Raw genomic sequence first — 19,394 nt, 5'->3', positions numbered from 1 at the left:
TGCTGCAAGCGGCGCCGCGTCGGGTTAAGGAGAGGGGTGTGTGTGGTGAGCCACACCCCCCACCGTGGAGACTCAGGGCATGTTCACGTGACGCCGCGCCCTTGACGCGGCCTCGACGGCTGGCAATTGGTTGCATGCAGCAGTTGCTTTCGGCGGCCCCAGACAGCTGTCATGCTCTTTACAGCGTGCAGGTTGAGGTGCTCGAGCAGGGTCTTGTGTTTCTCTTTTGGTATCCCTAGGTCAGCCCCAGGTCTGCACACATAATGCGGCCGCCCATCGCGCCAGCCTCTATCGCTGCAAGGATTATCCTCCCTGCGCGGTGGTGGCGAGAAGTGTGCTGCGCGCTCAGCGCCTGGAGGTGGTTTGGGTCGCCCTCAAGGTGTTGTGCACTCCAGCCCAGTGCTGCAGCAACCACTGAGCATGCAGCTGTCAAGGGCCCCTCACTCTTTGTGGCATGAAGTCATGGTGAGTGATGACCCATCCTAAGGTGATGTCACCACCAGTAACCCATGACTAAGGGGTTCCGCAGCTGGCTGGATCCACCTCATCAAGGGCTGGCTGGTGCGGCTGGTGCCACAGCACAAGTGCAGGTGCAGCAGTTCTCAGGTGTGCACGCCTTGACTCAGCTTGGTGTCACTCGTGCGGTGTCACTAGTGACCCCTGACCACGTGGGTGTGAAGTGGTGACGTCAGCATGACTCCAAGGGGGTGAACCCACATACCCTAACCTGCCCAACTAGCTATACATCAGTTTGGTCAAACCTTCATAACTGACCCCACACTGCTCGGATCCAGTCGGTCTAAAGTGCTGCCTGCATGTTTTGGGGTGTAATGAAGCGTTCTAAATCGGTTTCAGAAACGGTTACAGCAACTTTTGGGCGCTTTCCTTGGCACATCATGCTCCCCATGATGCACCCTGACCCCTACAGCAGCCTCCCTCACTCTTTTGATGAGTCATGGTGATGTCAGAGGCAGTTATAATATTGGTGGTCATGACCCTTCAGCTTCCACCCTGCAGGTGTGAGGCCAAGGCTGCAGCTCGAGTGCTGCACTGCCTTAGGCAAATCCTGCAGCCATCATCATCAGCCAAGGGGTTGACAGCTGCTGCTCAGCAGTGCTGCACTGCTGCCATGGGCAAATCCAGCAGTCAGCCAGGAGTTGACAGCTGGTGCCAGCAGCCTGCCTCATTCTTTTGGTGAGTCATGGTGACATCAGCAGCAGCGCTCAGCACGTGTGTGGTGACTGTGCAGCTTCCACCTTGGCTGCATTCCTTGGGGTGTGGGGGTGCGTGGGTGTAGGGGTGCTGCACTGCCTTTGGCGAATCTGTCGGATGCAGCACTTGGCACCCCAGGTCAGGCTGCTGACCAGCCTGCACAAACCTCGGCTGTGGCTCTCGGGGCTGGAGACAGCGTGCAGCCCTGCCACAAGCAGACACAAGCGTGGGGGAAGTGCTGGTTGGCTGGGGGCAGTGTCGTACCATCATGCCACTCATGATGGGACAAACACAAGTGGGGGGTGTTGGTGCAGCCCTACACCATGCTGCCCCCACCCTGACATCCATTGGACGAGTCACACACACACATACATACACACACACACACACACACACACACACACACACACACACACACACACCAGACTCTGCTCGAGGCGTGACAGGACGAGCGTCTGCAGCCGACATAACTCAGCAGCCACCAGCAGCCAAGCGAGTCAGCAGCAAGAGCAAGGCAGTCAGCAGCCAATGGGTGGGCACCCAACTGGTGACAACATGCGTTCTGTGACTGGTGTGTTTTCACAGTCGCCAGGAGCCATGGTCATGTCATCTGGGTGACTGCAGTGACCAAGGGAGCAGTGTAAGGTGGCTGGACACTGCAGCCAGTGCTGCAGCAACCACTGAGCATCCAGCTGTCCAGAGAGAGAGAGAGAGAGAGAATCTACGCTGTACACCTCGCATGCCCCGAAGGACTCGCTCAAGCCGCCAGCTGTCCAAGTTACCTCACCTTTTCGAGATGACGTCATGGTGAGTAGGCTGGCTGGTGCCAGATGGTGCCGCAGCACAAAAGAGGGTTCCCTAGTACCAAAGTGTGCACTGCTTGACCCAGAATGGTATCACTTGGGCGGTGTCACTAGTGACACCTTGTCATGCATGTGCAAACTTGTGACGTCAGCATGCCCAAGGGGATGAACCTACCAACCCTGCCCTGCTCAACAAGATAAGGCTTGTGCTCTGCCGATCTGATTCGAGCACAGATTATCATGTCGAGGGCCACAGCTTGTCAAGAAAAGCGTCTATGCTCCATATGCTGACATGCATGTCACTGTCAGTGCAGCGCGTTCTGCGCCTTGATGCGCCGCCACATGACAGAGCGACAATGTCATGAGCTCAATTGGCAGTACTGTATGCAGAAGAAGGCACCCAGTGTGCTGAGTGGGGGCTTCATGATAACTTTTCAAGTTCAACATCATTCTCAATCATTCTCGTGCGCCTCAGGGTGCTTGGGAGCCTCCGGCGCACATACCCGCTGCCCGCAACACTGCGTTCCTAGTCACCTTCATATTTAATGCATTACACAATCTATTTTGAGTCCGTCCATTCGCTGTTGAGTTGGCTCTCCAGCTTCTTGGTGTCTGCCAGCTTGCGGACCGCCTGGTGTGTACAGCAGCAATGTGAGGAGAAATTGTGGCGGTCGAGACAGGGGCCACGGCAAAAAAAGGGCGGCTTATAATGCAGCAAATACCAAAGAGCATTGTTTAGCTTAATGTACACTACGCCTGCATTCAAACACACCTCCCTCTCTCCGCTGTGCTGTCACCGTACCTTCATAAAGTCCTCCTGCACCACGTAGTCGCGCTCAGCCCTGATCGCAAACAGGCCCGCCTCTGTGCAGATGTTGCGCATGTCGGCACCGTTGAAGCCCTCCCCCAGCTTCACAATTGCCTGCGAGTCAATAGGGAATGGTCCTATTGAGTGCTAGCGATTGGGTCAAAATGGCTTGTTGAGCATATTGGGGGACATGGCAGTAGCACGCCTCCTGGCATGCGTATGACGACCAGTTGTCTTGAATCTTGTATGCCATCGGCGGCCTACATCCCGCGCAGCTTACGTGCTGAGCTTGTGGCCCAAAAATACCCGGAATGCTGTGGCGGTCGGCCACAAAGGTGGGCCTACACCCTGTGGCTCACCTCCCAGTCAAACTCCTCGCCAACCTTCTTGGCCAGCTTGCTACTGTGGATTTTGAGGATCTCCAGCCGCGCCTGCTCGTTGGGCAGAGGGATCTCAATCTTGCGGTCCAGCCGTCCCGGTCGCATCAAAGCGGGGTCCAGGACGTCGGGGCGGTTGGTGGCCATGATCATCTTGACCTGGGGGGGTAAAACATGCCGACGCACATTGTGAACAAGTGAGAAGTCATTCAGTTGAGCTGAATTGCCTGGAACAGGGTATAGCATGCACGCGCCCAGGCAGTCGATCAACTCCTCTGTATTAATGTTCCCCCAAGCCCCCAGCCAGCTCACACCTGCAGCTTTCACATCATCCCCGACGCCCATGTGACTCACCTTTCCAACAACATCGAAGCCGTCCAGCTGGCTCAGCAGCTCCATGAGAGTGCGCTGGATTTCGCGGTCTGCACTGGTGCCCTCGCTGAAGCGGCGGCCGCCAATGGCGTCAATCTCATCCATAAAGATGACACAGGGCTGGTGGTCGCGCGCGTACCCAAACATCTCGCGGATCACACGAGCGCTCTCGCCAATGTACTTGTCCACGATTGCGCTCGACACAACCTTGGGGGGTAAGGGCCAGCGACAGGTTTCAACTGAGACCGAAGGTCTGTGCGCAATGGGACCGCTTCGTGCCCTACCAAAAAGGATGGTCTCAATCAAAGCCCCAAGGCCCATAAGCAACCTTCCATCAAACGCCCACCCGTGGCCCCTACCTTGAGGAAGTTGGCATCGATGTTGCAGGCGATTGCCTTGGCCAGCAACGTCTTGCCGGTACCCGGAGGGCCGTACAGCAGCACGCCCTTTGGGGGGTTGATGCCAACCCGGATGAAGAGCTCCGGGTTCATGAGCGGCAGCTCGATGCTCTCGCGCAGCTCGCGAATCTGCTCGCTCAGCCCTCCAATACTGCTGTAGTCCACCTTGCCGGGGTCCTCCTGCAGCATGTTGAACACCATAGGGTCCACCTGGGGAAGGAGGGGGGGTAGTGGGGAGCAACCTCTGAGGGAAACAATGCGCGGGTGCAGGCGTTTCTAACCCTGCCACTGCAGCAGCTTGAGGGGCCGCGACAACACCAAGTCGATGGGGGTAGTCACGCAGCCCACAACGATGTGTGCTACAGGTAGCTATATAGAAGCCGGCACAGCCACACTTCAATGTGAATCACAAGTAAAACTTGCGCTCTAAATGCAAGATGCTGTGGGTCATTATGAAACCGAATTTTGATGCATCCCGGCACCATGCGCCAACCATCCTCTACCACCCTGTGCCTCGTTTGTCTGACTGCTCACCTCGCGCGGCAGCATGCGCATGATAGTGAGCGTGGTCATGTCCAGTGCGACGCGTGTGCCCGCAGTCAGCTTTGCCTTGTCCACTTTGTTCCGGCAGCCGACGACATATCGGGGGCCACTGCTGGCTTTGACGATGACTGCGGGTAGGTTGGTGAGTGGCAACGCAGGTATTGAGCGTTCAGCGGCCTCGTGCAATGACGCAGGTACAATTACAATTCACTGCGTCACGGGGAGGTTGCCCATAAGGTCAACAGCAGCAGTGTCATCGCTGCGCTAGCTGCCAGACCGTGGCCGTTACTAATGTGAACTGCCGCAAACGGCTCCAGCTCTGAGCTCATGCAGGCATGCCCGCTTGACATTCTAGCCATGCATGCAGCCACGTTTGAATGAGCCTCGCATGCTTGCCAGACAGACAAGAGTGCGCGCACAGGACAGCAGCCCGACTGTTGCGGCGCGCCGCACGCACTCACATCGCTCCTCGTCCAGCTGCCGCAGCACCTCGCCGATGATCTGCCCCACGCTCTGCAGCGCCTTCAGATCGTCCTCAGTCTTGTCGTACTCCTTCTTTAGCTCCTTGACGGTCTCACGCAGCGATCGAACTTTTGTGTCGACTTCTTTGTGCTTCAGGAGCTTTTTCCTGTAATCTGACAGCACCTGCTCACGTCTCTCTGCTTCAGATGGTGCGCTCATGGCTTTGCAGCGCTTCCTAGTCCCCAACCGATCGCACCGATATTGCCAGATCAAAGCTTCACGTTGCCCCACGCAAGAGCCAGAGATAAGAGGTCAGCGATACCAAGCATGCACCAAAAGGTGTGATAGCATTCGATCGGATGTTGGGTCGTGCTCGACCGAAATCTTTTCAGCGGCGGGCTCGCTAGGCAGCTGCTGCTCCTGCGCAGCTGTTTGCACCACCACCACGTGGACTGCGTGTGGAAGGTCCGTTTCGGCCAGCAACAATCAGGATCAGTAGCTAGCTAAGGATCTTAGAGCAAAAGCTGGCAGCCTTCGCGATATGACCAGGCACTGCGTGTGCTGCCCAGTCACCGTACGACAACGCCCAGAAAAGTTATGTGATGCACGTGAAGGATCATCAGCATTGTGGGCTTCCGCCGCCTTGTGCATGGTAGCTCCCAGCCCCTTTTCTAGGCTGAGCGCAGCCCAAATTTGCATCTTAAAAAAGCCGCTTTTGACTCCTGTCGAAATCATTGTGATTCTGAACGCCCAGCCCACCAAGGGCAAAATTTTGTGGTGGATTTACAACCCTGTATATGCGCTGCACAAGCTCGTCCATTTGAAACGGCCCAGCGCCAGCGTCAGGGCTCGGCAAGGAGCTCATAAAGCTGCAATTTGCAGTCAGCCCCACCGCTGGCGATGGTGTGCGGCCCCCACCAGGTGACAGCGAGCGCCTTGTTGGCGTGCTGCTTGACCGTTCCCAGGGGCACCGATGTGCGAAGGTCCCACATACGCATGCTGCCGTCATGGGAGACACCTGCCACGTGGTGCTCGCTGCCAGTGCCGCCGCCGCCCTCCGGCCGCCAAGCTAGCCCGGCAAGCCACGAGTCCCCTGCAGCATAGCCCTTGACCGACAGCGCCTCACCGCGCGCGCGAGAATCCCAAACCCTGATGCAGGTGTCCGCGCCGCCAAAGACCAGCACGCCGCTGCTGCCCACAGGCGCTGCTGCGACAGCGTAGACCGCCTTGCTGCCGTTGTATGTCGCCACTGCACGCCCGCTGACCACGTCCCACAGTCGCACACTGTGGTCCCAGCCCCCGCTGGCCAAAAGGCCACCTCCGCCGGTGAAGCAGAGGGCCGCAACACAGTGAACGTGCCCCTCCAAGCTGCCCACGGCCTCTTGCTGGTGTGCTGCTGCAGGCACGTCCGCTATGTCCTTCTGCCCTACGCGCCTCTTCTTCTTGCTGTGCTGTGCAGCTTGACGGCCTGCATCTGCACCCTCCGCAGTATCCGCCGCCTCGACAGCGCTCTTGCCTGCATACCAGTGACCACAGAGGTTTGCAAGATCAGCAGCTATCCAAAGCCAAGATATGCGAGCCAAAGATACTGATGCCCAGCTGTGCAGCAACAGCTGTGCAGCAACAGGAGGCCATGTTCAATATGGAGGCTGGCGATATGCAATCACACCCCCTAGATACAATGCACTCGTGACGGCAAGTGAGGATCAACGCCCACCTGTCTGCCACAGCAGCAGCTTGCCGTCCCACCCGCCCGTTGCTGCGAGGTCCCCGGCATGGTTTGTGGCCAGCGCTGCCACCGTGTCGCTGTGGCCCAGGCAGGACGACACTAGCGTGGGGCCGTCCACTGCCGCGAATCCTGCCTTGATTTTGGAGTCCGCTCCCGTGGCCCCGGCAGCCGCCGGCAGCTGCCAAAGGTGCACGGCCGCGTCCTTGCCGGCTGTCAGCATCAAGGAGCCCTGCGCCGCCGGTAGCCAGGCCGCCGCTGTGACGCCGCCAGGGTGCGCAGCGAAGCTGGCGAGGCAGCTGCCCTGCCTGTCCCAGACACGCACGCACCCGTCATATGAGCCCGTCGCCAGGCGGTTGCTCGTTGAGCAGCCCGCTGCTGCGCTCACCCTGCGAAACCATAGACACCGGTCTGTTTGATGAGGTATACGTGATTAGGTGATCTGTGCTCTGGAGCTGAGACAGGCGCGGACTGCAAACTCTGCAAACAGGTGGCAGCCGCAAGACGGATCGCACGTCGCGCACCAGTCATCGTGAGGCAGTGCCTGCTTTGCCTCAGGGGGCACGACTGCCGGGACATACTCTATCCGGAGTTGTGACTCCTGCAGCCGGCAAGGTTTCGCAAGCAATGTTGAGATCAAGGCGGCATACACAGCGACACGCCAACACACAGTGTTAGCAGGCTGCAGAGCTTCCCAGTGAGCCGGGTTGTACCACCACTGAGGGGAAAGCAGCGCAAGGGTCACGGTGCGCTGTCCTCGAGCAAGCCCATGCACAAGACACAGCTGTGGACATGTGCTCAGCAGGAAAGGCGGCTGTTCACGGGTCTCCACGCACCGGCGACAGGCCGTGATCCAGCAGGTGCTGGGCTAGGGACTTGCGAAGCAGCTCCCCGTCGATGAGAAAGTCAAACGGCCGTGGCGGATCTAGGAGGGCATGCGGCAGGGCTTAAGGAACTGTGGGCATCGCAGACATAGCTCTGCATGTGCAATGGTGAAGCAGAGCACACATGACCTGCAGCGGTGTGCTGCCTCCGTGATGGTGCAGGCAAACTCTGCACACACTCGCTCACCCAGCGCCAGCAGGTGGTTAATGACTTGCGACAATCCATAGCGCTTCAACGAGGAAGGCACGGCCTGCAGGAGGAAATCGACTTAGCAGGCCGCGATGCAACACCAGCAAGCTCGACGGATCAAGCCCAAGGAAGTACCCACCACTTCGGTGTCGGGAACTTGCAGCTCCTGTGGTAGCTTAGTAAAGAAGCGCACGAGCACCTGGCTCTCCTCCGCAGCCATACTGTCAGAGTCCTGCCGCCAGAGTGCTGCCGTCACGCAGAAATCAGTGGTAATGTGTGCTTCTTGTCAGCTTGGGATATGTTACATCACGCTAAAATACTGCCTTTTAGCGACTTTCGCCATACCATTGCATGGGCTCAATTATCGAACCGGTACGTCACCCCTCGCACAAGTTTTGCATTCTACACTGAGCAACGACACTCTCCTTTGTGCCCTAAATATCGAAAAGATTGTCTCCCAGTACCGTTGCTTTATCGTGCGAGTACTGGCAACGATGCAGGAGGCTGCCGACGCCATCAAACGTGCAGCTTTGACAGGGACCAAGAGGCCCTCGGGCGACTTTGTGAGCACACAGGCCACCAAGCCTAGACTGCGCAGATGGCAAATATGCATCGCCTCATGCATGGCAGTCAGCAGCAGCCCCCCTGCCCCCTTGATAGCGGTATCTGCCACATGCCTTGAGCCACCATCATAACCTCGGCATGCTGCGCTGCCCTTCGCGATGACGCCAGGAAAAGGTAATCGACTCGACCAAAGAGGCAAAACTAGGGTGAGGTCAGATACATGCACAATTTTCCTGGAGGTGGCCTGCTCAGTAACTGCGAGCAGTGAGGGTGCGTTGGCGCTGTGTACACGTCGGCGCGCACACCCAGAAACCGAGCAACTGAGCAGTTGCAGCGTGCAACTGATTTGCATCACACTCTACCTGGGTGACCTCAGCCCCTGGCGGCCGTACCTCGAAATGTACATCAGCCGATTCAGTGACACCATGTACGATGAGCTCCTGGAGAAGGTTTGTTGAGGGGGGCCCACTGGATTTGGGATAAGCGACGACATGATTTCATGTTTGAGTTCTCTCTGCATACAGGTTGTGCTGCCTGCTGTGCGAGATTTGCTCAATTACCTTCAGCCACGTCTTTGCCCTTGCACAGGTGGACCATGTGGCCGATAAACGCGCGTTGGTCTTCAGCAACAAGTGAGCAGATGGCTCGGGTGAGATAGATGTTTGGGTCTCGGTTGCATCCCTGCTGGTGTGAACGCCTCGGGTCGTTTGTGTTGCTCAAGCCAACTCAACAATCTGCCCACCTGAAGTACCTCACCACAGGCCTGACAAAACTGCACCACTGTTGCGCTCTGGTGGGTGCCAGCATAAACTATAACGCTTCAAGCCCATTCTCACACGCCTGACCACCCGTGCACTGCTGTTGAGCGATGCAGCTTCATCACCACTGTGGGCGGCACAGACAACGCGGTGGCGGTGTGGCGCTTTCTAATGGCGCCTATGAAGCACACCGAGATCCAGATCAACGGTGGGCAGCTAGTCATGGAGGTCCAGGGACTTGAGAGAGGGCAGCTGGTGCTGCTGCAAGTTCCCGGGCGCCTGTCGGTGGTGGACTGTGATGAACTATGCCTTGTATTGATCAAGCACTCGTTTATTTCCGCAGGCATCAAGGTGCTCTTCACGCCTCCTCAGCAGCCGGTGGCTGCCAACGTTTCACACCTCCAGGACAGGGGGATGCTGCGTTTGGAGATGGTGAGCCAGCAGCGCTGGCACCTGCCCACCCTGCTGGTGCTGGTGCGCTGGGTGTTTGGGGACGTGCTTTCCATCCATGTGACGACGACGCTCACGGTTGACCCTGATACGGGCCGGCTGCTCCACCAGCAAGACGTCGTCAATAACTGGCTCACCGCCCCACTGGTGCTGCGGCTGCTGCTGGGTCTGAGCGTGCCGCTTGCTACTGTGCTGATCAAGCCGTGAAGCAGGGTGTGGGCCAAGGGCGCTGGCGTGACTTGTGGCCAAAGGCAGCAGCCCTTGCGCTGCATAGCAGCATGCAGCGCATCGTTGATTACTCAGGTAAACATGCCCGATTGCATGTAATTGCATTTATCCAGGTATGTGTGGCCAGTAGTGATGTTGACCAGACAAGTCCCTCCTGCCATCTGTGTTATCAAATGGGATGTGGCAAGATCAATACACAAGCGCGCGCCAACTGCGCATCGTCCCAATGTAAGAGTGTGTTGGATAAGGAAGCCCAGCTTAAAAACGTGCCCATGCCGCAGCACCCAGATCACTGCAGCTGTGAGACCTGCAAAAGACTCAAGGCTGCCCTAGGCGCTCATACACTTGACTTGCACGAAGTGCGGCAGACACCCCGCCTGGGCCGCTGGTCAAGGGCTGCGTTGGCCGGATTACTGCGTCCAGCATGAGAGCGGCCCCTGGTGCCAGGATGTACTCTGTGTCCAGCAGTTCCCCCCCCTCAGGCACAACATCGTCAGGGGGCAGTCTGCAGAGGGGGGAGGTCGATTGCGTTAATCTCAACCCTTCAGCAAGCACACTCATGGCAGGACAGGGCAGAAAGCTTTGAGATTAACGTCGCCTGGGGCAGATGTATGCGCGTGCGAGCTCCTGAGCCGACAGCCTCACCTGCTGGTGTCTATGACGCGGCGCCACTGGAGCCCAGAGGGAGGGGTTGGCAGGGTCACAGTGACGGCCTCAGGGTTCGGGTTGAAGCCGACATAAACTGCCTGCTGCTGGCTGTGGGACGCCGTGGCCGCGGCCGCAGCGACCGTGCCACGTGTCACCGTTGAGGAGGCAGGGCTGGCTGCAGCACTGGTTGCCGATGGCGTTGCCTTAGCGGCCGCAGCAGCAATCGCTGCTGCTACCTCTGGCGCAAGGCCCCGAGCGCTGAACCCAATGTAGTTGGATGCAAACACCTGCGCAGCCGCGGCCTCGCCGCTCCAGTCCGGCTCACACGAGGCAGATACGTCGTGCCAGCTGCGTACCATGTGCGACACGGTGAGGGGGTCTTCAGCGTTCCGTGTTGTCATGGCTTGGCACGCACGCCCTCAAAGCACACTCGCGACACCCAGCGACATTCTCAAGCGTGTGACACATTCCGATATCAGCCTGCTCAGCCGCGGGGCTCACGTGATGTCCCGGGGCGAGTCCAGCAGGGGCGGCGCCAGCAGGTGGCGATACTTGCGCCTGAGCTGCAGAGCTGCTGCTGCAAAGCGCCGCAGCCCTGCGCGCGCCAGCACGGAGCCGCTCAGGGCTGGCGTGCCCTGTGCGACTGCTGCTGCCACCAGCAGCGACCGCGCTACCACTTCGCCGCGCTCCAGGTCCTCGTCGCCGCCCGCCAGAGACAGCAGCGCGGGGCCGCCCGGCGCTGACAGCGCATTAACGCTGTACCCCGGGCGCCGCCCCGCCGCCAGGCCGCCCGGCAGTCCGGCATCCCAGCGTGCGGCGGTCAGGTCGGGGCTGCCCATCAGACGTGTAGCCAGGGCGCTCAGGCGACCACCTGGCAGTCAGGAACAGAGGTGGGATGATCAGGGTCAAGGCACAACGGCTCGGTGGGGGTTGGCAGAGGGAGGTGACACCCACCCTGCATGAGGGCGCACGACAGACAGGTGTGAAAGCCCAATTGGCGCTCACCGCGTAGCTCTAGAACTGCACGCCAGCCTGTGGCACCCCGCCTACCTGCATTGTCACGAAGCAGCGCGATGATGTCGCGTGCAAAGCGGCCGTTCCACTCTGCCAACACGCCATAGTGCGGCACGCCGCGCTCGCCGCCTCGCGGCAGCAGCCCCCCGTCGTTGCCCGATGCGATGATTTTGGCGTCGCGCAGCACTGGGTCTGCTGCCAGCTCCTCCAGCAGCGGCGGGCTGTCCCTGACGGCCCCCAGGGGGTCCTGCGCCAGGTTCTCAGCGTTGACCAGCACAAAGCCGTCCACCCGGAACTCTGACACCCAGTGCCGCAGCGCGGACCGCACCAGCTGGCGCACCACGGGCTGACCCGTGTTGAGGACGCCGCGTGCGCCAGGGCCACCGCCGCCACGCACGTACATGTCGCCGTCCAGCCCCGCCATGCTCTGCAGGCGTCCCCCGGCACCCCCCGCCACCTCGGCTGTCAGGCAGAACTCCGCCTTGTTTTATGCGGTGTGTGTGGGAGGGCGTAAGGAAGGGTGTTGCATTGTCAAGACAGAGAGGCCTGATCGGTAAAGGTGGGGTGAGGAGAAAATCTGCAAGGTTCGTCAGGCATGCTGATAGCGTTGGAGACGCACGCAACTGATAAGCTTTGTGTGCTTTTCGTACCAAGCCAAAGCAAGGGCGCACCAGGTTCACACACGCGACTCCGCGTGCGCACCACCTCTTTTCCTTGTGTGGCCCCTCACCTCCAGGAGGACCTCGAGCCCTGCACCGTGCAGGGCCGCCACCACAGCTTTGAGCTGAGACGCAGCAGCGGCGGGGTCGGGGCCTGCCACGAGGGCCACCTCTGGCGCCATGAAGCTCAGGGGCCGCCGCAGCTGCCCACCAGTGCTGGGCCAAGCCACGCTGGCCCCCTCCTCCTCATCCGGGTCGTGCGGCGGCGCAGCGGTGAGGGACGAGAGGAACACGTTGGACAGCACAACGGCGGTCGCACCGCTGGCAACAATGTCTGGGAGGCGGTCTATGACGCCCAGGTAAGTGCCGCGGTGGTCCAGGGGTACGAGGCGCTCAGCACTGGGGCCTGCGAGATGATGGAGGCAGGGGGTCACATTTGCACACAAAGGGGCCTGCCTTGGGTCGCGCAACCCCAGAGGTGCTCACCTTGTGGGCCCCTGGCAGGCACGATGCCTGCAGTGGCTTGTCCATTCCTCATCAGACGGCGCATGTCCCCCCCGCCCCCCGTCACTACCAAGCACAAGCTCAGCATGGCTAGCCAACCCACCACACTGCGATCCTCTCTTGCGCCCAAACAGTTACCACAGGAAGCACCTAAAAATAAACCCGATCCTCTAGCCCTACTTGCGACACCCCCAGCCCACCGGCAGTAAAATCTGCAACGTCCAGCTCCAGCAGCACACTCTCCTCAAGAGAGCGACGCGGGCCTGGGGCCGGGCTCATGCCCCAGTCAAAAGCCTCTGTTAGGTGTGAAAGGCTGCCAAGCAGCACGGGGCCAGGCAAACGGCCCTGGGGAGGCAGCAGGGGAGCTGCATCGTAGGCTGCCTGGGGCAGCGTGACAGGCAGGGCGCGCGGGCAGTAGGGGTCCAGCATGATGTAGGCCGGGTGGAAGCTGCCGCCATCTACGGTGGACGGTGGTGGGGTTTGAAATGAGGGGAGCGGCTAGCGGGATGAGTGTTGGCTGGCTTGAATCAGCGGGGAGCCAGCTAGTACATTGAACCCAGCTAATACATGCATGCCTACATGCATGCCACCAGCGTCGACAGCTCATCCCCGCCCAACCACGCCAATTCCGCAAGCACCGTGCACTGATCGCCCACCGGCCCAGGTCTTGTCTCCCGACGCCCTCCAGCCGTAGCAGAGTCCGCCCACGTTGCGCAGGCCCTGCAGCTCCACGTGCCACACATCCCCTGTGCGGTGCGTGGCAGGGTCCAGCGCCACCTCCAGGTAGCCAGCCCCGTCGCGCCGCAGGATGGCCAGGGACATGGACGACGCATGGCGAGAGAAGACCTTGGGGGGCAAGGGCAGGTTGAGGTCGAGCAGGAGTTTGCAGTGTTGTGCACGGGCAAAGTCACAACACAGCATGTATGGGTGGCCAGCAGAGTACCTGAGAAGGGCAGGCGTGCTGCTCACCGCAAAGTTGAGGGTGCATGTGGCCTCTGGACCGGCGCCCGAAGTAACGGCCACCAGGGACGGCCCCAGCGGCTCTGGGTTGCCGGTCCCCATTCCCACAGGGACGACACAGTATCCACCACGCAAGGGGGTCAGCGTTATTCCTGTGTTTGTACAGCGTTGCAACGGCGTGGGCAGCGGCAACGCCAGCACGATTGCGTGGGGGGCTGTGCGAGCACATGCAGCGGTGCTTCAAAGGCTTGGGAGTCCGACAGGCTGCAGCCCACCAAGATGCTTCAGGCTGCTGTGATACGTGCCCCTTGCCCTGTCATGCCTACTCGTTCTGCTGTGTACACACCCTCACGCCCTGACCCTCAAAACATTCACACGCTGGCACACCTGGCAGGTGCAGGGCAAAAGCCAGCTGCACCGGTGTCATGCGCCGGCGAACCTTCAGCTGAAGCTCCCACACATCACGGCGCTTGTCGTAGCCGAGGGGACTGCGCATGGACCCGCTGCCCTCGTGGCGCTGGCTTCCCTTTGGCACCAGTTCAGAGGGGAACTGCCATACCGCATCGAGTGTGCGATACATGCCCCTGGTGGGTAGAGAACGGTGAATGATGGAGGAGGCAGAAAGGGAGGGCCTCGAGGCAAACAAGGGGTCAAGCCAAGCAGCTCATTAATCCAGTAGGTTGTGTCTGCGTACACCCACAGGGGCTTGCCATTCCAGCGACGCGTGTCCAGAAGAGGTGCAGCATGACCCCACCCGGCACGCACCACTGCAGCTGTGGCTCGGTGCCCTCTTGCAAGCCCTCTGCAGGCACACTGACAGTGACAATCAGCTCCTGCTCGCGAGGCTCCACTGCAGCGTACACCTGGAGGCGTCAGTACCAGCAGCGCAGCTATTTCCGCCTCTGCAATCCGCGTCATAGTGTTGCCACAAGGCCGCGTGCCAGATGCAGGACCAGCGCAGCACGCAGCACGCTTGTGCAACCCCTTGGAAGCCAAAGCACAACGTACCATGGCGCCATTGCTGAGGGTGAAGCGGTACTTATCAGCGCTCGCGGCAACAGACGGTGGCAGCACTGGCACCGCAGCTGAGGACGCTATCGCAAGCATGCGCACGCCCATGCCACGGCTGGCGCGAGACCAGCGGGCCCTGCCAGAGTGCAGCTGCGCCACTGACAGAAATTCTGGCAGGGGCCTCTGCCGCAGGGACGCGGTGCCCGAAGCGCAGCACCTCGCGGCAGACTGCCGGGCACTCTTGGAGGCCAGGGTGCTGCGGGAGGAAATGGCACTCCCTCCCAGAGTACCACAGGAGCGCGAAACGCTAGTCCCCTGAGTCTGCATCTTGCCCGGCAACTGTCACGAGGTGTGTGTGCCCACGATCTTGCTGGGCCGGAAGGAGATCACTGACAGAGATCGCTGTGACGGCCGAAATACCGTAACATACACCGTTCACACTCACTCACGAAGTTCAGCACCGCCCCAGTGTGGTAAGTGTAGATGACTCAGACTTAATCGATCGACCTCCCACATGCTTGCGGCTTCCATGACTTTCACGAGGACAGTCCTTGTCATCCGCAGATCGTAGCTGTCTCCTGCACACCCTGCCCCCTTTGCGTGTCGCCGCCAAACTCTGGTGAACTCAGATCAGGCCATCGGCGAGCTGTGACGCCGTTGATTTGTGACCAATCAGAAATTCTGATAGTAGGGGAGCTCTCCAGCTGAAAGGCGGCAGGGAGGCGCTCGCACACAGCAAACATGGCGGACGGACCATTCGCCGGGGACTTTGTCCCTGACATAGTCAAGCAGTTCGTACACTACTTGTACCGGCATATCAGGTGGGCCCGATATCTCAGCTCTGCTGCATCGACTTTGGCCGGCGGCGTTGTGCTGCAGGGAGGCGCGCGCTGTGCTGCCTGGAATGGCTGCCGCAGCTCCTAAGCCGGCATTCATGTCTCCTTTCCGCCATGAGAAATGTTGCATGCTTCGCACTGCAGGGAGCGCAACATTCCTGAGATCCAGTCGATGTATGAGATCTCGTTCCCCAAGCTGTCAGAGCGCTACTTCAAGAGCGGGCCGTGGCCGCAAGTGGACCTGGTGTCTGACCTGGTGGACCAGGACCACGTGTTCTGCCTGCTTTACAAGGTAAGCTGCTGGCTTGCCAGGCGGCGCGGGCGAGTCTGCAGACGATGAAATAGTGATGGGAAAAAAACGCTTCGCGACCAGCCAACAGAATACACCAGAAGAAAGCAGGCGACGATGGAACTTGCCGCGGCAGCGCGAGTGGACCTGTCCCAGCTGCGGACTGCTTCAGCCTGGGTTGGAGCAGCTGTCTCAGTCAATCCGCTCCATGGTGGTCCGCAGGAGCTCTACTTTCGCCACTTGTTTGCCAAGACCCAGCCCGGGCTGCGTGCGCGATGCGAGAGCTGGTGCGCATGAAACACGCTTGACGAGCTGTCCTGGCACCGGGTGCCGATGTGGCATGAGCGGCTGTGGCAGGAAGCATCAGCCAGCCTTAAGTACCAAGCGATTGGGCAGTGTGATTGCAGCCATTTTGCGTCGGCGTGGATTCAGGGGCAGGGCGCTCGTTCAGCTGATGCAACGCAGCTGCCCCCTCGCCACCATGCCATGCCCATACGGCACCCATCACCCATTGTCATTGGACAGGGACAACTACTGCGAGCTGTTCGGCGTGATCTTGCATGGTAACGTGAACATGCAGCTGCCCGTGCAGTGGCTGTGGGACATGGTGGACGAGTTCCTGTACCAGTTCCAGTCGTTCTGCCAGTACCGCAGCAAGCTGGCGCACAAGAGTGCGGAGGAGATCGAGCTGCTGCGGCAGTGCGACAAGGTCTGGGCGCCTCTGGACGTGCTCAACGTGCTGCAGGCCCTGGTCGACAAGAGCGGTGCCGTCGCGGCTATCGAGGCGGACGGTGGCGCGGCCCTGCTGGCCACCGGCGGTTACCCCCCGGGCTCGTCCAATGTCCTGCCGCTGCTGGGCTATTTCAGCCTGCTGGGCCAGCTGCGCGTTCACTCGCTTATCGGCGACTACGCCACCGGCCTGTCGGCGCTCTACCCACTCAACCTCTTTGAGCGCCGCAGTCTCTTGACCGCGCAGCTGCCGCCGGCGCACATCAGCCTCTTCTACTACGCATCCTTCGCCTACCTTATGCTGAGGCGCTACAGCGACGCAGCCCGCTCACTCAACGCCATCCTGGCGTACGTGGCGCGTGTCAAAGCCTTTCACACCCGCAACTCTGCTTACGAGCAGATGCTCAAGAAGAACGAGCAGATGTACGCCCTACTGGCCTGCACGGTGGCGCTGTGCCCCGCAGTGCAGAAGGGCCTGGACGAGGGCGTACTGGTGCAGCTGCGTGAGAAGTACGCCGACAAGCTGCAGCGCATGGCGCGCGGGGACGAGGCGCCTTTTGAGGAGCTGTTCTCGTACGGCTGCCCCAAATTTGTGTCGCCAGCGCCGCCATCATATGACAACCCGCAGGCCACCAACGTTCAAGAGGTGGGCGCAAGAGTGATCCCGGCTTGATTGGGGCCAGACAAGGGTGCAGCTCTGCAAGATAGGGGCAATTGTGTGTGGGAGGCGGGTGGCTGCCTGCTTCACAATTTTGGGGGCTCGTTTTCTGGCTGCTCTGCCCGCCTTCCATGCTGTAGTGGTCAATGTCACCTGCCAGCAATTCCAATTTCTTTTTGCGGCACGCGTGCGCGCACACACATTCGCACACACGCACGCGTGCGCGCAGGCTTTCCGCCAGCAGCTGGGTGCGTTCCTGAAGGAGGTGCGCGCATGCTCCGGCTTGCCGCTGCTGAAGCAGTACCTGCTGCTGTACTCATCAATCAGCGTGCCCAAGCTGGCCAGCCTGCTGGACATGGACGACGGCGCGCTGCGGCAGGCGCTCATGGCGCTCAAGAACAAGAACTATGTGATGGCCTGGGAGCCTGCTGCGGGTGCTGACATGCTGGGCGGCTCGTTTGTGAGCGTCGCCGACATCGATTTCTACATCGACGTTGACCCTGCCTCGGGCGCCGAGCTCATCATTGTCAACGAGGCCGTGGGGGCGCGCCAGCTGGTGGAGGCAGAGGTGCTTAGCCGCCACATACTCAAGCTGCAGCAGATCACCAAGGAGCTCTCAGTGGCGCCAGTCAGCGTTGCAGCCGCGCCCGCCGCCCATGTTGGCGCCGCTTCTGCCTACTGAGGCACCAGTCAATGCTCCTGGACAAGGCGGACGCGACAGTTTTGCGAGGAATCATCTGGGTTTGATGGCGTATGCTGCGTCGCCCAGCTGAAGGCCAGTCCTGGCACTGGCAAACCGGCAGGGTCGCGATCATGTGAGAGGCGTGTGATGTACCTTGTGTCAATGCTGCTCCTCTTCCTGTGGCAAGCAGGCATGAGTGCAGTCGTGCCTGCGTGTCGCCTTGCATCTCCTATTAACGCTTCTTGGGCAACAGACTGGACCTTGCATTGCAAATACAACTGCTGGCCGGCAGAGTCAAGTTGCTGTTTAGTGCCAGGTGAACGGGTGGTGTGACCTTCCCTATAAGCCTTTTCAATCAGCCACCTGCAAGTCCGACGCCTCAACAACTAGGCATGGGAAGGGGTGGCGAAATCTGGGGACGTGCATCATGCAGCAGTGGTGACCACGGCTGGTCAGCCGACTTGCCCGACCGTTGGCGTTCCTCCCAAACAGCAGCAGTTGTCGCACGTTCCGCCGTGTGGTGCAGTCACCCATCTCAACAAAATAGTGAGACATCCATACTTGGGACCACAGGAACGCATCTTATCGATTTCGTGAGCAGAGGCCGGGCAGAGCCGAGCAGGGGCTTATGTCCAGCTCTGCCCCGCCGCAGGGTCCTCCGGAGGTTTATGGACCACCGGGTGGAGGCCGTGGGGCTGGGCGGCGAGGGGGCAGGTGAGCCTGCCGCCAAGCCTCGTTTGCCAGATCTTATTGTGCCGCGCCCCGGCGTTCATCTCGATCTGCCTTTAATGGTTTGATCGCGACGTGCAGGAATGCATCTGGAGGCAGGGGTGGTCGAGGCTTCCACGAGGGTATGGGTGAGTGATGTGTGCTTGCTTGTGCACGCGTCCTTGCTTGGCTGCTTCACAAATGCACGGGAAGGCGTGCCTGCCGGCTTGTGGGGTGAAGAGCTCTTATTACACCCGCAGGTGGGCCCCCAAGTACGTCTTGGTCGGACGTGGCGAAGAAATCTGACGGGCAAGGCGTGCCATCAGGTGCGGGCTTTGAGCTCGGTACTGGGAGCACATCAGCGGTTTTTCAGGACTACGTGCGCTGCGGATCGAGCCTGTCAGGCGCGCATAACGCACACGCACTGCCGCTTCGCCGAAGCCAGTGTGACCGCAGCGGTGACCCACTACAGTCGTGCCTGTGTTATGCCCCCCGCCTTTACTGCAGACATGGCGATTGGGCAGACAGAGGGCGGCGAGGCGGCTGTGCCGACTATGAGCTTTGGCACGATCGGCATGGACGAGCCCATAGGCGCCGTGGCAACGCCGCCGATGGCCCTAGCACACAAGCAGCACGGCCCGCAACCCCCCTCGCAGCAGCACCACCAGCACCAATCGCAGCAGCAGCAGCAGCAGCCGCGGGGTCTGATGGTGCAGGGCCCTAAGCCAGGTGGCCCTCTGCCGCCGCAGCCTCATGGGCCCGCAGCTATCCCAGTGCTCCCGCCGGGCATAGTGCCAGCGCCCGCAGGAATGCCCGCGGCGCCGCCGGGGCTGGTGCCGCCGCACATGGTCGGCGCTGCTCACGTCCAGCCGCCAATGATGATGCCGGCCGCCATGATGGGGGCGATGGCAGGGCTGCCGC

General features: G+C 60.3%; 5 protein-coding genes across 5 annotated transcripts; 2 read left to right on the top strand and 3 right to left on the bottom strand.

Annotated features, from left to right (window-relative positions):
* Positions 1–2,574: 2,574 nt before the first annotated feature.
* MNEG_1453 (26S proteasome regulatory subunit T4) lies at positions 2,575–5,194 on the bottom strand (the record flags this gene model as incomplete). Its single annotated transcript, XM_014050071.1, has 7 exons — positions 2,575–2,646; positions 2,818–2,937; positions 3,183–3,359; positions 3,555–3,779; positions 3,932–4,180; positions 4,505–4,641; positions 4,975–5,194. 7 exons carry the CDS (start codon positions 5,192–5,194, stop codon positions 2,575–2,577), a joined length of 1,200 nt encoding a protein of 399 aa, XP_013905525.1.
* Positions 5,195–5,817: 623 nt separating this feature from the next.
* MNEG_1452 (hypothetical protein) lies at positions 5,818–7,995 on the bottom strand (the record flags this gene model as incomplete). Its single annotated transcript, XM_014050070.1, has 6 exons — positions 5,818–6,293; positions 6,693–7,009; positions 7,090–7,112; positions 7,538–7,626; positions 7,773–7,836; positions 7,915–7,995. 6 exons carry the CDS (start codon positions 7,993–7,995, stop codon positions 5,818–5,820), a joined length of 1,050 nt encoding a protein of 349 aa, XP_013905524.1.
* A 742-nt stretch (positions 7,996–8,737) lies between these two features.
* MNEG_1451 (hypothetical protein) lies at positions 8,738–9,754 on the top strand (the record flags this gene model as incomplete). Its single annotated transcript, XM_014050069.1, has 4 exons — positions 8,738–8,788; positions 8,928–8,971; positions 9,214–9,305; positions 9,441–9,754. 4 exons carry the CDS (start codon positions 8,738–8,740, stop codon positions 9,752–9,754), a joined length of 501 nt encoding a protein of 166 aa, XP_013905523.1.
* Positions 9,755–10,920: 1,166 nt separating this feature from the next.
* On the bottom strand, positions 10,921–13,662 carry MNEG_1450 (glycogen operon protein GlgX; the record flags this gene model as incomplete). The annotated part of the gene is made up of 6 exons (XM_014050068.1): positions 10,921–11,294; positions 11,474–11,918; positions 12,168–12,502; positions 12,801–13,058; positions 13,257–13,446; positions 13,570–13,662. The coding sequence occupies 6 exons, from the start codon at positions 13,660–13,662 to the stop codon at positions 10,921–10,923; spliced, it is 1,695 nt and encodes a 564-aa protein (XP_013905522.1).
* Positions 13,663–15,312: 1,650 nt separating this feature from the next.
* Positions 15,313–17,765, top strand: MNEG_1449 (hypothetical protein; the record flags this gene model as incomplete). Its single annotated transcript, XM_014050067.1, has 5 exons — positions 15,313–15,392; positions 15,552–15,699; positions 15,919–15,983; positions 16,222–17,071; positions 17,313–17,765. 5 exons carry the CDS (start codon positions 15,313–15,315, stop codon positions 17,763–17,765), a joined length of 1,596 nt encoding a protein of 531 aa, XP_013905521.1.
* Between the last annotated feature and the right edge of the window lie 1,629 nt (positions 17,766–19,394).

The sequence above is a fragment of the Monoraphidium neglectum genome (assembly GCF_000611645.1).
Source record: "Monoraphidium neglectum strain SAG 48.87 unplaced genomic scaffold scaffold00145, whole genome shotgun sequence".
In the NCBI taxonomy this organism is placed as follows: domain Eukaryota; kingdom Viridiplantae; phylum Chlorophyta; class Chlorophyceae; order Sphaeropleales; family Selenastraceae; genus Monoraphidium; species Monoraphidium neglectum.
This window is presented reverse-complemented; position numbering and strand designations above follow the sequence as displayed.